General features: G+C 41.4%; 1 protein-coding gene across 1 annotated transcript in view; it reads right to left on the reverse strand.

The window, feature by feature from the left end:
* Positions 1-15,731, reverse strand: part of lgr6 (leucine-rich repeat containing G protein-coupled receptor 6) — a 59,132-nt gene that overhangs the window by 29,497 nt on the left and 13,904 nt on the right. Inside the window, exon 2 of the mRNA XM_081707234.1 lies at positions 3,916-3,987. Coding sequence (XP_081563360.1) covers positions 3,916-3,987 — 72 coding nt within the window. The remainder of the gene's footprint in view (positions 1-3,915; positions 3,988-15,731) is intronic.

Here is a 15,731-nt window from a genome sequence, read left to right on the forward strand (position 1 = left end):
GGAACGATGTAGAATATTTATTTATATTTAAAATAGCGCAAGTAATTGAGATTTAACATCAAGCCTCCTGCCATGCTTCTTTGTGCCTGCCATGCCCATGTGCTTTTGTTTGAGTTTCCCCTGAGGAATCAGCATGCCATTCAAATCTCCATGGCAGGCAGTCGCATCCTCGCTGGACGCATTACTAAGCATAAGCTGCTCGTGAAGCTCTGCGGCGTGGAAGAGGTCAGAACAGACGACACATGAAAGAAGGTTCTCTATCTTGCCAAGCTTGAGCCTGAGAGAGATAATCATATGGGGCGGAGCCGGGGGTGGGGCCAGGGGGTGGGGCCGGGGTGGGGCCGGGGGGTGTGGCCGCAAAGCTAGTGAGGCTGGTGAGCATCTTAGGCCAGTATAGCACACTTGGGCCATTGGGTGGGTGAGCGGGTCGGGGCAGGGCATTTGGGCTTCCTTCCCATCTTTTCATCTCTAGCATTGAGAGAGAGAGAGAGAGAGAGAGAGAGAGAGAGAGAGGAGGCAAACAAGACAAAGTGAAAGAGTAAGGGTGGGAGAGAGATTCAAATCGATCCCCTTCTGTTGGCTTTATGTAGGCATCTGCAGTGTAAACAGCAGCTGTTTGGTGCTGTGTGGCAGAACTCAGCGGGCTGGTCAGCTCAGGTTCCACTTCCCCAGCACACCCTTTCCCGAACTTCACGCAGTCACGATGCCCCAGGGTCCAGTGCTGCCCACATCCAGGTGTAACACAATCACACACTGATCCCTGCACATATACACTGTGTTTACAGTAACTGTCTCATACACGTGTACCCACGGCCTATTTTATTAGAGACTTTTACTTAAATATCAGGTTACAGAACAACTTTATTATCTATTAGTTCATTATCTAATAGTTTGTTAAAATTGTTAATATTTATTTAATGGCTTGGCGAATAACTGCTTTACTTGCCAAATCATTTAGCAGAGCTGGTAATATACATACAGCTAAATGGTTTTTTGATACTTTTAACTATTGACCACTATTTAAACTAAAGGTGCTAGGATTACATGTAAGGCAAATTCCCAGTCTTATAGCACATACAGGAAACATCTGGTGCCTGTGAAGTTCATGTCACTGAGGGCATGAATCACTGGCCAGAACACCCCAGCAGGGATGCCCTTGGCAATCTACTCCATGACATTATTACATATGAACTTACTGTCAGTGTTTAATACTTCAACCTGTAGCATTAATTACTATACATAAAATAATTAGATAATTATTAGCTGTAACTCAAAACCATTATATAATGATGATGTTGCGATGTATTAGGGGCTGTTAGCCTACGTTAGCCTATAAGTGTACAGTTAGCCTATAGCTTTTGCTGTACAGTGTTTGTTATCTGTCCAACTCTTTAGTGATCACTTTCTGACTACATACCTACAGCTGGCTTGATATTTTTCAAATCCAGCAAGTGCATGGAACACTGACACTAACTGAATGTCCACTACCTTGTGAGTGTCACAGCTGTGTGCAGCGTGAGCTATGACCAAAATAAAAGCCAATCAGTATAGGTCCTGTGGTCAGAAACCAACCAATGATGAATGCAGTACACAATGGACTGCAACAGAGTCCACTGTTTGTAATTGTACAAATATGAGGCACCTATAAAACAGATGTAGCTAAAAACACACTATCTATAATCCTTTGTGTACACATTACTATTCTGTCTTTGGCTCGTGTCCAACGTGGTCCAGTTGCCTGTAGCGATGGAGCAGAGAGACTCCAGAATGTGCTCTCTCTCTCTCTCTCTCTCTCTCTCTCTCTCTCTCTCTCTCTTTCTCAGCCTCTTCAACTAAGGTCCACCAACAAGAACATAAGAACTTTACCCTTACTACCACTAGCAATTAGCAAGACAAACAGCAGCATCAGCTCAGTGAACAGCAGGCACCTGACTGGTTCTGAAGTGAACAGCTCTGAAGTGAAGGATTAACTACCTGAAAATGGGGCAGTAGAGCTCCCATTACACCCCATCAGCAGTTTTTGGGGTCTTTTCATGCACTGGAATGAAGAGTTGAGGACAAACACACTATAGTAAAGGCAGAATGTCAAAAAGCTGCATCCACAGTGGGATCGGAGTAGGGGAGGGGCCTGAGACATGGTTAAGAAGCTGTAACCAGGAGGCAGGGCCTGGTCAGAAGGTTGCAACCTGAGGAGGGGACTGGTCAAGAAGCTGCACCCAGGGGGTGGGGCATTGGCAGAAGACTCCACCTGGGGAAGGGGTCTGGTCAAGAAACTTCAAGTAGGGGGTGGGGCGTTGACACCTGTGGGAGGGGCCTGGTCAAGAAACTGCAGTTAGTGGGAGGGGTTAGAGGCTGTAGTCAGGAGCAGGTACTATTAGTTCTCTTACAGTTCAGCATCATCTTGCAATGATAAAGTGAAACAACAATCTGGTCTACATTTTTTTTTTTCGGCTAAAATCCATAGCGTGTGATTTCAGCTGAGAGCCATTACTGGAGCGAAAGACAGTGAGAGGATTCTGGATGTGGGGTTAATCCTGCACAGGATGAGACCGATTACAGCAGAAGAGGATTGGCGCAAGGGTTTTGTTTTACTTGCACAGTTCTGAAGTGCATTAGACACTTTGGGAAGGAGACACAGAAATATTGAAAACATTCATACCCATTAAACACAAAAGCCAAAACACACTAAACAGACACTATCAAAAGCACTACTGTGAAACACTCTGGAACACTGTGTGACAGTCTGATATCCTCTTTAACACTATTTGCTGACAATTTCTGAAAGACACATACCCTTTCTGAAGTATTCTATATGAGAATCTCTATAAGACAGTGAGACTCTGAGACATTCTGGGATTCCCTGTGACACCCTGTGAGTCTCCTGCTGCATCTCCTGTGAGATTTCAGTTCCAAAATTGTTGTTCTGTTTAGTAAAATCCTTTCAGTCCCTGGATTCCTCAGATATGAATGTGAAAGAATAAAAACTAGCAGGTCCATCAACATACCAGGTTACTGAGAGCTAGAAGAGCAGTTCATATTTCTCTTAATAAGTGGCTGATACTCTTGTTGGAATTAGAGTCACTTTCTAGTCTTTCTTATAAAGAGATGCACAGACATGAGAGCAGTCAGGAAATTGTACCACATAGGCTGAACACACAATGGTGACTGAATCACAAAAGCTACGAGATCTGATCCACAGTGATAGAAGTGGGTTAGTTTGCACTGATGGTAATAACAAATAACAATGATTCCTCATGTACATTGGAGTCATTCTTTATGCTGGTTCTCATGCTGATGGATTACTGGCTCCCAAACTGCCAAACAGAAACAAGCTTTTCATGCAGGCCAAAGTTGAAAGTGTCAAGATACAGAATTGCTGGTGAACTCAGTGCTAACCCTCTTACCCTGAATATCCTGAAGCTCACCTGCACTGCCAAGAAGAAATACATTTTAAAACTGGCTTCAGGTTCAAGATAATGTAACTAATGACATAATTCACTGGGTTCTGTGGATCAGACTAAAATATTTGGTCTAACAACAAACTATACAGTGGAGCTCTTCTGGAATAGAGGAAAACTCAGCACAACTTTAATTGTCACAGGAAACTGTGGACTTACTTGCTAATTCAGTAATATGAATATTTAACTGGAATCTTAATGTTCTGTCTATCTTGTTACTTGTAGTGTTTCTAGAAAGTTACCAAGGCCCTATAGCTGAGATGAACATAAGTATTCCACATGATATTCCACATGGTATTCCATATGGTTTCATTTTTAGAAGACAGATGTTTTGTCTGAATAAATCATATAATACTGAAACAAAATCACACACATGATCAGTACTAAAGTAAGGCTATAGACTCCAACTCTCTTTTTTCCCCCTTTAACACAACCCACTGTGGTCTGATGTACTTACAGTTCAGTGAGGAAAGGCAGATTGTGGAAAGCATTGGGTTCAATCTCACTGATGCTGTTCATGCTGAGATCCCTGGAGAGACACAGAGAGAGCAGGGCTAAGAACAATGACAAAATGTCATATATGTCATGAATATTATGAGGGGCCGCAGAAACTGGAGGAATCAGGCAACTGCTTATTTACATCACTTCTATGAGGTTAATAGAAATAATAATGTTGGAGATGAGATAATCTGCAAGAGAACAAAATTTCTAAGTAACATATCATTCACAAATGTTTGTTATTCCTACAAAGTACAAGCGAAAACTGTCAATTGCAAAGTATACGTGACATCATCAGAAACATAGTAGTCAACAACAGTGCCTGTATGATCACATACCACAGGGATTAGCAGGTTTAGAGCAACTGGTACTGCTATTCTATGGTTCTCCATCCCTACATGTGGAGCCTTTGACACACATAATTTACTTCCTGTCTGAGTAATATCCTTTCTCTCTCTCTCTCTCTCTCTCTCTCTCTCTCTCTCTCTCTCTCTCTTCCCTCTCTTCTTTTGCAGCCACCATGAAGAATGCATCGTGTTGATTATATTTGTGGATAAACTATGAGAAATCATGAGCAATCATCAGGCTTGAGGAAGTTGCTTGGCTTCAGTGAAATACAATGATACAAATTCTAATTAGCGCATCTTAAATCTGGCTCTGTCTTTGTATTATTCTTGCCTCCCCCGATTTCCCTTCTCATTAATTAAGTTAGTGCACGTTCAAGCCTGGTCTTCCTGTCAGGGGGGAGCAGACAGGAGAAGCACTTCCCCCTTCCCTAATGAAGGGTGAGGAGCTGCCGTATCATGTTCCAGCATTTTATCAGCTGGGCCAATTGTGGCTTGGCATTTGATTAACAGCCCGCCCCCCTGATCGTGGCAGCACCTGTAGAATGTGACCTGGACTGTCTCTATGCTGGGCGTTGAGAGGCTCAGGCCATTTCCTCTCAATCTGGCCAAGACTGCTTTGAATGGAACATGTGGACTCCCATATCAAAGACAGTGCACACCTGCACTTTTTACCATCCATCAGAGAAAACAAGAAACATGGAAATAGAATACTTTCCACTGGGAAACTTTGTTCGGCAGCTGTAATTTCCACTTTAGTTTTTTAAATTTGTTTTGTTTTGTGTTTCTCAAGTGAGTGTGTGTGTGTGTGTATGTGTGTGTGTGTGTGTGTGTGTGTGTGTGTGTGTGTGTGTGTGTGTGTGTGTGTGTGAAGGGATGTTTTCCAGATGTTTTTCTACCTTTTGCCTAATCAAGCCAGTTTTTCCTCTCTCTTCAGAAAAGATAGCTGAGGTCACACACATTAGTGATCATGCCTTGTGTGTATCACTATAAATGAATAGTGGCTTAATGACTTTGTATCCTGGGAGGTGTGCCTTGAGGGGTTTTGTAGAGTGCCTTGTGCAGGATGCACTGGAGTTTTGTGAATTTGACCCTGTGGGGTATGCATTAGCTCTCTTTGTCTCCCATCTTAAAGCTGAGTTTAATACATGTTTAAACTTGCGTCCTTAGGCAAGGAACATGTTGAGGTGGTTTGTTTTTGTTGTGTCTCAGAATTATCAGTCACGTTACAAAGATTTAATAGAACAGAATATAAATTATGGCATTATAAGTGCCTCCCATCCAGGTTTTAAAGGAAATCTTCAGCATATGTCCGACCCGCACGGGATCGGTGGGAGCCTGCGAGTCATGGTGAACAGAACCAAACTGCACCATGACTTCATTTTGTCCCAAGGGATGGAGAGCAAAAGTAGAGTGCTCATAATAGAGACCACCAGGCTTGAGAAGATAAACTGAGAAGTCTGAAAATATTCATCGTTGAGACTTTGATACTTTTGTATTTATTTCTTTTGTCAGAGTGTGAGCCATGGCAAGGTGAAAAGCTAATTTGCTCGGCAGGGTGTCTGGAAAGCGTCTCAGAGAAGCAGGAGCTGACCTGAACACCAGTCTTTTCCACTGCCATGGTGGCATGGAAAGCATTCAACACAAATTTGTTAAACGGTGGGGAAGATTCTGGTTAAGAACACTCCCAGCATCTCTCACGAGAGGTGGTATTTATGATGTCAGCATCTGAATCAGAATCTGTACAGCATTAACACTGCATTGACTTATAAGTGTATGAAATCATCATATACCTATCTCATATAAAGCCAAAGCAGCAACCGCAACAACAGTAAAAACAAACATACAAAAAAAAACAAACCTGTTACCAGACAATAATGTATAGGGAATAAATATCTGTAAGAACTGAAGTACGAGACAAAGAAACTAATGTATAATATCAATGTAACAGTGACAAAATAAAATAAAAACAAAGTGTGAGAAAATAATGAGTGCAGATTTATGAGCAGCACATTAATCAAAATAATCAGGGGAAAACACATTACCGTAAAAAAAAATAAAATCTTTACTTAGAAATAGTCATCCATACCCATCAAAGAGTTCTATTGACAGCTTCTTTTCTTTCAGTCTATTCTCTTGTGTGGTAATTCATAGTTTTTCTCCCTTAAGTAACATCTGTTGCTGTTTTTATTGGAGTAATTACAACTAATGAAAACCATATATTTTTTTTCAAAACCAAATAGGAAATATTTGCGTCAAATTCTGAGAAATGTCCAACTAAAGAATAGCAGTGTCTGCATGGCAAGAGCGATGTGTGTGTTCTGCTATAGCTCCAGATGTGTGTGTATGTGTGTGTGTGTGTGTGTTTGTGTGTCCTGCTTATAGCTCCAGATGTGTGTGTGTGTGCGTGCGTGTGTGTGTGTGTGTGTGTGTGTGTGTGTGTTCTGCTATAGCTCCAGACACATTTTCATGTTGCAATCATGAATCTGTTCTCTGTGCACCAGGCCAGTGCAGGAGGTAAAAGTGTCAGGTCAGGAAATTACATATAGTGTTGGAGCTGTATATGCCTGCATGGTCACTGCCGTAGGGGCACTAGGAATCATGCCTTATTTCCATTGGTATTTCTCTTTATTATTATTATTATTATTGTTGTTGTTGTTATATGAAGGGCTATTGGGGTAGATCGGTATAAAAGGCTATAAGGGACTTAGGAGACTCCCGAGCTGTGGATCTGACTATACCATTCTTCTGATCATGTTAAGACATTAAGAGGTGAAAAGAGGAAGGGTAGTCATCATTATTTAAGTAACTCCAGAGGGCTCAATCCTTCTGCCAATCTCTGGCACAGGTATGCTTTTCATCATTTTGTCCCTCCTCCAGGAGGTTTAGGGATCCCTCAACCCCACCCACACACACTTTTCTACACATGCCCATTCAAGAAATGTCCTGCAGCTGTTTCTAAGGCTTCTCACAATTTTTGAGATTTGAAATCAGATTGTATAATGTAAGATTGTCCTTTGCAGAGTTAGAATGTCTGCATTCTGCTGCTGAGGCCTGTGTCATAACTGCCTGTTGCCCCCTGGCTGGGTTAGCTGCAAACATAGGGAAACTCCAGCTTTGGCAAGGCCTAAAATTGTTGTAAAACCAAATGTATTCTTCACCTGAAGAATATTTCAGAGAAGAAAAGAGGAGGAAATTGCAAAGCAGTATAGATAATGTTTTGGGGAAGTTTTTACTGTCTCCATGGAGACAACCTTCCAGTCCTTTTTGGGTGAAACAAAGTGTGGAGAATGCAGATTTCTATCAATTCATCATTAAATTTTAGTTGAGTGGCATGGTAGAGGACTACAAAACCCAAAACAAATGAGGGTCGAGTTTTTCTTAGAAATCCCCCATCATTAGCACATACACCATAAAGCCCAAACCAGTGCACTAACACTGATGCACTAACATTGATATGTTAACAGTATTGTTTCTCTTGGAGTCCAACTGTTGGAGTTTTCAGAGGAGAAATACCTCATCTTTCTCAGCTCCTTGATGACAGGGCTTCATTCATCATCTCTAGTGGAACAATCAGAACATTGTTAGCATGCATCCTTTTTGCCTTTCTTCTATTCACACGCACACACGCACACACGCACACACGCACGCACGCACACACTTTTCCTGCAGGTCAGGAGACAGTTCTTCAAAGGTTCTTTGCACTAGCTTTAGAAGAGACCACCCTGGAGAGAGCAGAGGGATTGAATGCACAGCCTCAACAAAGACTGAGATAAAGATGGATAACTCATAGTTACACTTTAAAAGGCTGTGAAGGGATATGGGTTTTCATAACATCCCATGTCTGAATACACAATACCTCTATACACTGAACTGTTCTAGTGACGAGCTCACCGTCTTGCAGTCATTCCCACCCATCATGGTGGTTTGTTCTATATACCTTCAAAACCTTAAGAGGAACTGAATAGAGAACACTTCTCTTGTATTCTTCATTGCACATGGTAAAAGGTAGGTGCCATATGCTTGCATTAGTCTTTTTTGCCTGTTTTTAATCACTTTTTTTTATACTTTGTTTGCATGTTTCCTTTATGGTTCCTTCCTCAAAGAGAGCTGCTCTCGTTCATATGCGGTTCAGCAAAAAATGTAAAATTATGAATTATGAAACTAAAGCAATTGCCAGGTTTTAAAGGAAAAGCACACGGTCTTTAGATGTTGCATTCTGACCTCTGACCTCTGGCCTCTGTTGGAGATGGTTCTTCCATCGAGTCTGTAGTCTTTTTCAAACAAACCTACCTGCGCAGGCCAAGTGCTGTGCAGGACGAGAGATGTGCCCTGGGGGACCTCTCTTCCTCTGTTTCACTGTCTGTTTGCCCTCCTTCTATAACCATCCTGTCATTTGATCTCCTGCCTTACTTTCTGTTCTCCTTGGACTTTACTCCCCCACTTACTGACAGTGCCCTGTTCTCAACAGGTGTGTGGACGAGAAGCCTCTCAACAGGAAGAAATATTAGATCAGTAATGTAATAGTCTTCCCAAGAAACTGCTTATTTTCTGTCAGGCCACCTCATACATAAAATAAGTGTTTTTGTAAAACTCATTTCACATAGCCGGATAATTCACAAATTGGAGAATAAATAAACCACTAAAGAGGATATAATTAATGAGAAGCTATAGGATAAAATCAGTAATTTATGTTACATAATTTATCCCCACCAATAAAAACAGTGGTGGCAGCTCTACACTAACAAACTGAAAGGGGATATCCCCATGAACGGCTGGCTAAACTGTGACAAAAAAGAAAAGAAGAAAACAGGTTAAAAAGAAAAGAACAACATTGTTTGCCCTTCCTATGGTGCTGAAAAGGCAGCTTGGATTAGCATTGTGCTCACACAGATGCACAATGGCACAGGAAGGACGACACAATACAAGCTTCCCCTCCTTGTGTTTTCCCAAAGCCCAGCTTTCCTTTGCCGTGCTGGCAGGCTTGCCCAGGTCTGTCTTCTCCCTTTTGTTGTTTCTCTCTTTCACTGGAGAACAGAAGGATGCTCTTTCACCTGAGTTTCTAACATTCAACACTCCCTCAAAACACATGGCAAGGACAGGGGGAGGAGGGCGTGAGAAGCAAAGAGGGAGGGAGAGATGCAGTTTCTTACTCTCCTATGTTCCATGGAGGCATTTCATCCTAGTGGCTTAAAGACTAGCAAAGAGACAGAGACAGAAATTCAGATGTCTGGGTGGTTAAATTGGATGTTTAGTCTGTGAACACGTCATGGGAGCTGGGTTTTACACACGTCTGTCCCCTCAAGGCACAGGAAGTACGTCCTATTATTTAATACACACACACACACACACACCCACACACACACACACACACACACACCCATACCCATCATTTTTAGTGATACCCCATCACAGGCATAGTAGAGCTGATCTGTTTCTGTGTTTGTGAAGCCCTAGTTAAAAATAGTTTTTTTTTTAACAAACTAGTTAAAAATAGTTAAAATACACTACACTACAATTTTGAATTTCTCTCTTCATATAACAAAATTGAGGTGAAGAATATTTCAGAGGAAAAAGAGGAGGAAATTGCACTATAGATTATGTTTAGTGGAAGCTGATACAGTCTCCAAGTACCCAAGCTTTCTAGATAAACAGGATGTTTTATCTACACTCTTGGAACTTTATAATCCCATGAATGAATGTTATGATTTAAACATTTACTTTTTCATATATAAACTTGTTCCTCCTCCTACTAATTCAGAAGCAGTTTCCTTGCACATCTCTTACTACAGTATGCTGCAGTTACTAGCCTAGAATTGGCAGTATGTTTGGCAGCCAATCCATTTATGTCTTTAGAATTCTTAGACATTTTACTTTTGACATTACCAACAACAATTACAATGACAAAAAATAATAATGCTAAAATAAAATGTAAAATAAAATGTATGCATGTGTACCTGCATAAGTGTACCTGCTTTTAATTTGTAGTGGTCTTTAAATCTCAGACTCAGTAAAGATATGTGTAATGAAATCTACTTAATGAGGTACTGTTTACAAATTAATATGAACTTGTTATCTTTGCCTTATTTAATTATACCTCCACCAGCCTTTATTTACTTAGGGACAAAAGATGACGCAGTTTCGATTGGGTCCCATGAGTCAACGGGCAGTGTTTGACAACACCCAGCTCACAGGAAGTGGATTTTCTGCACATCCATGAGCACATTTATAGTGGGAGCCCGCATCTCCTGTTACCCATATCTCTGTATCACAGCACCCATAACAGACAGCAAGAAGAGTCTTATAGAGGATTTGTCTGAAGAACTCCAATTCCCCTAATGCCACCATGGTGCTTGTCTGATAGTAAAGCAGTATCAGAGCACAATGAGATTAAATCTTTATATAAAGCTCATTATATGGCTGTACTTAAACCAAAGGGCGCTGCAGAGATTTTAAAGCTCTTTGGCTGCACCAGCAGCTGTAATAGTAAAGAAGACCTCAGATGTTAAAAATCAAAAGGTCCATACTTTTTCCCATTTTTGTACCTTCATCCATGAAGGCTTTAAAAGACTTTGAGGAAATGCAGAATCCCGCTATTGTAGTTTTCCTTGCACACAAAGATGTTCCATAGTAATTCCTCACACTCTGACTGTATCTGTTTTCATTCTCATGGCTGGAAGATGATACATCATTCCTGACAAGCAAAGCCCTGTTACAGCCTGAGTTACCTAAGGCTCCACTGCCAGTGTCAGATGATGTTTACTCTATGGGCGGATATTCTACAAACCTTTCCAAATTTCTTTCTTTCTCATTCTATCTCAATCACAGTTAGAACAGAACTTCTCTGTCTCTTTAATGAAGACATTCAGAGGGTCTTGTACTGCACCCCCCCTCCCCCCAATGTGCTCCACATATTCCTACATGTCTCCTCACCATCTTTTGTCAGTAAGTGTGGCTGTGATCTCTGTCTTTTCTTCTTGCTCACTGCGTTCTGTCCAAACTCTCTTTCTCCAGCACATAATCCCCCACCTCCACCACCCCGGCCCGCCCCCTTGTCCGCAGAACACCATTAGTGCCGGAGCTCTTAGCGTCTTTGATGCTACTGCTGGGATTTGAAGAAGCATTAAGTGTCATTAACGGCGGCCTCATTTATCACCTGCCTGCCAGAGGACCTGGCAGTCTCCTGAACACAGCTATGAATGGGCTTTATTCGCTACACTTGGCCACAGATCTGAGCTATGGATGGATGGATGGACAGGTGGTTAGGGATAGTGGGGAGGAAGAGTCACGTTCATGGAGATGGTGATCAAAGTCCTAACAGAGATATTTTAAATAAAGCAGCTTTAATAATAACTACATATATTACAAAACAAAAACACAATGTTTGGCAGCTAAAAGATAGAGAACTGGACAATAAAAAGACTTAATTTCAAATCCTGTTGCATTACTTTTCAATCATGCCATATTCACGTTGTAGAAGAATTTGCTGTCTGAACTCATTCTCTGAATTAGCAGTGTGCTACTGGAGATCTTCACCGTTCCATCCAACTGAATTTCGACAGTATCTCAGTAGAGGTATTAAGTAAGTCCCTGGCCACATCATCTTGTCATCGACTGCTGCCCTGGTCTTCTTGTTAATCCCTCCATACTAATGGAGCACACTTTGCCAAACATGATTGGTCTGAGGAAAGTTTAGCTCAGCCTAGGCCTTTATATAATGCCTCCTTTGTGGTAGTGGAGAATGGGGCCTGATGACTGCGCTGGGGTACAGCAGATTCCCATGGAGGCCAAGGAATCTGTACAATGCAAGCACGCAGGGCCTGGCCAGCAGAAGTGACCCCAACACACTCTCACACTGGGCATGAAATTCAGAGCAGCACTCACATGTAGCCACATGGGCTTAGGGGAAGTAGAGAACCTTATGGAGTTGATCACAGGAAACTGATTTCCTTCCAAAAATGGATTGAACAAATGCTCAACTGTTGAATTGAGTAACATTCATTATTAATTATATATTATGGCTCACTCGCTATTCACACTAAAAGTTGATTGAATGCTGTGGCCCCATGGTGTGGGAACATTTCACCGCTGTGTCAAGCCATCTGTAAAATAGTTCCTGGGCCAACAGCACTGCATGTACAGACTGGATGCCCTATCAGATCACACTTCCTCTCAGCATGTATCACTTCAGCAATCTCAACCCACAAGCACTTACACTGATATGGACGCCTGAGCTGCCTTTATTCCTTTGACAGGAACAGGAAGTTTCGATGTGACTGATTTCATCGTCCCCTTTGTTTCTTCCCCCCTCCCTTCTGTAAGCTTTTGTTGGTGCTACCAAGTTTTGCCCTGGGCAAGGGTACCCTTAAGGGTGGGGCAGGTGAAACTTCACACTGACATGCTCATCTGACAGGCAGAAGATTCATTGTTGTGGCTTGTATCGACCACTGCAACTTTCTCCTCCAGCTTCTCTAGAGGGCTATGGTCCCACTATCTGAGTGACTGCTCTAGAGGGACATGGCCCTGCTGCATGAGTGACTGCTCTGGAGGGATATAGCCGTGCCACCTCAGTGACTGCTCTAGAGGGATATAGCCGTGCTGCATGAGTAACTGCTCTAGATAAATGCAGCTTTGCTATCTGACTGGCTGTAAAGAAATACAGTTCCACTATCTCTGTCACAACTCTAGAGGGATACACATTCCCACTGTGTGAATGGCTGCTCTAGAGGGATTTAGCCCTGCTGTGTGAGTGACTGCTCTAGAGGGATATAGCTTCACTGTGCAAGTAGCTGGTCTAGAGAGATACAGCCCCACTGTGTTAGTAGCTGCTCTAGAGGGATACAGCCTCACTGTGTCAATGGCTCCATTGAGCTGAATGTACCAGGAGGGATTGTTTAAAGGTCAGCCAAATGCAAATTTGGGAAGAATTGACAGTTCCATGTGGTTGTTTTCTGAATTATACTGTATTATGTCAAAATAATAATTTAGGTAAACAGTTGTTGCATGGTATTTGCAATCTGGGCATGTATTGTAGAGAAACAAGAGGTATCTAAACCAAACCCAAACGTGGATGGAAGTCATTAACTGTAATTACTGTGATTATTGAAGCCCAAACATGCATTTCAGAGTCTCTCCCAATATGAATTTCAACTTGAAAAGCAGTGAAAACTAGAGACTGTGCATTCCGATGTCCATGTCATTCCCCAGATCTAACTCCCCAGATCATGGTCCTACAAATTCACATAGCGAGCCACTTACTGCCAGTTCAACAAACAAATTTGTACTGCAGGCACTGCAGAGAGGCAAGAGTGAAGTTAATAACCGATATGTATTTAAATGGTATTTAGTTACAGTTTTATAGTTTGTAATGATGACACCTACATAAGATACATAAAATAGCTTCAGCTTCATCTTAAACTCAATCAGACATATATGACCTAATTTTTGCAATATTAATTTAACAAAAATGTACACAATATAATCCTGCTACACCACATTGAAACTACAGAAAAGGCAACTGTTTACACTTACATAGCTAGAGCATACAGGCCTATTTTTGACAAGATCACAATAAACCTCTACATGCTAGCAACCTATGCTAGCTAGCTTGCTAACTAACCTATGTTAGTTTTCATGTATCTTAAAGTTTTAGTTTATTTTTCTTCAGTTAGCAAAATTTTTACTAAGTAAATCTAGGCAACTTTAAGATAGCAAATATGAAATAAAAGACCTATCCCACATATATGATGCAAGATCTGGTGCCACAAGACTGTGAGAGCACTTTGAGAGCACTCTAGCTAGTTAATTACAATCTACTAAACTAGCTTGTTGGCTACCAAAAGTGTTACCTGCTAATGTTATTGGATAACCAGCTGTGTACCAGAAATTCAAGTAATACTCCACAAAAGTAATTTATGTGATCAAGTGTGCCAAATGAGGAGGGTAGTTAACACAATTAATTTCACATCATAAAACCAAGCTATCTACTTAGCTAATTCACAAAAAAAGGTTCTTACATTTGTACTGTTTAATGGAGTATATTTGGTATATTTTATTATATTATTAAGTATATTGTGACTCTAGAAAAGTGTGTATAGAAAAGTACTATAAAAATAAAAAGTGCTATACAAACAAAGACTTACATCAAAATGAATGAAAAGAGGAAGTAAGGCATATAATGTCAACATCTGTCAACAAAAGTTGTATGGTCTACTGGAGGGCTTTTAAGAATTGTATTATAATGCGTGTCTTTATGATAATGGAGATATATTTGGATTTTTCTTTTTAAAGTGTTTCAGTATTTTTTATGAACACCCCAACATTTTCAACTCAGTAGCAGTTTAGTGGTTAGATCCACTGCCAATAACCCTGGCATGGCATGTAGTTTATAAGTAACAGCACAAATGTTGTGAAACAAAATTGCTGCTGCAAATTGAAATGGACTTCAGACGGATGTAATGAAGCTCAGTGTAGTTATGGCTCTTTGTGTTGTTAGCCCTCAATGGTTGGGCTCTCACATAATTACAGGTCTCCATCTTTCATCTCACACATATCCCAAGCAACATCACACTGGCCAACATCCAGTCAACAATTAAGCCCTCAGTATGAGCCCCAGTGACCCCACCCAGTATACCTTACTCACACTCCAGGTGAAGGTAGGAATTTAATCAGTTCTGCACGGGGTTTAATGTCTTGTGTTTTGTATGTCTATTTAAACCTCTGCTAGTGTGTGCATCGTGTTGGTCATTGTTTATTTGCTGATGTATGTAAAATGTGTGTGTGTAATCATTGTTAAATGTTACTGTAGCCTGTGTTTAGTTAAATGTATAAGTCATGTCTGTCGTTAATGTTGTGTGTGAGTGCCATTGTTGTCATTCATGTTTTATGTTAATAAATGTTTCCCTTTATCGAGGGAGTCTGTGCGTCCTGCTCCACGCCCATCGGTACTCGGGCCAGTGGCAACATTACAGTTTAGCAATGCATTACATGCATTTTCACTGCCAAACATCACCAAACATGACTGGATATTTGCAGAGTCATACTACTCAAGATTCAGCAAATCAGATTGGGAGAGGACATGGGAGACAGAGTAAAAGAGCTGGATAGGTGGGATGAGAGTCCAGGAGACAGAGATGCAGAGAGGGAGGGAGGAACAGTCTGGAGCCAGCCACTCGATGCTGGGGCCTGATAGTGTCCACCCTGTGTAGGTTAGCCTGACTGTGAGTTGTCTCATCCATGCAGTACTATGGGAACGGAACACTCATGCTGTATGTGGGATGTGCAGGGAACTCAAATGGGCTCAAACACGGTTCCCTCCAATTAGAGAAGACTGACCAAGAAAAGAGAGATGCCAAAGAGGGACAGAAGTAGAGTCAAAATATAATAATAATAGAATCGCCTAAAGGGGAAAGACTGTAGGTCAGCGAGAGGC

This window comes from Electrophorus electricus, chromosome 24, assembly GCF_041902795.1.
Source record: "Electrophorus electricus isolate QZ-2024a chromosome 24, ASM4190279v1, whole genome shotgun sequence".
Lineage (NCBI taxonomy): Eukaryota > Metazoa > Chordata > Actinopteri > Gymnotiformes > Gymnotidae > Electrophorus > Electrophorus electricus.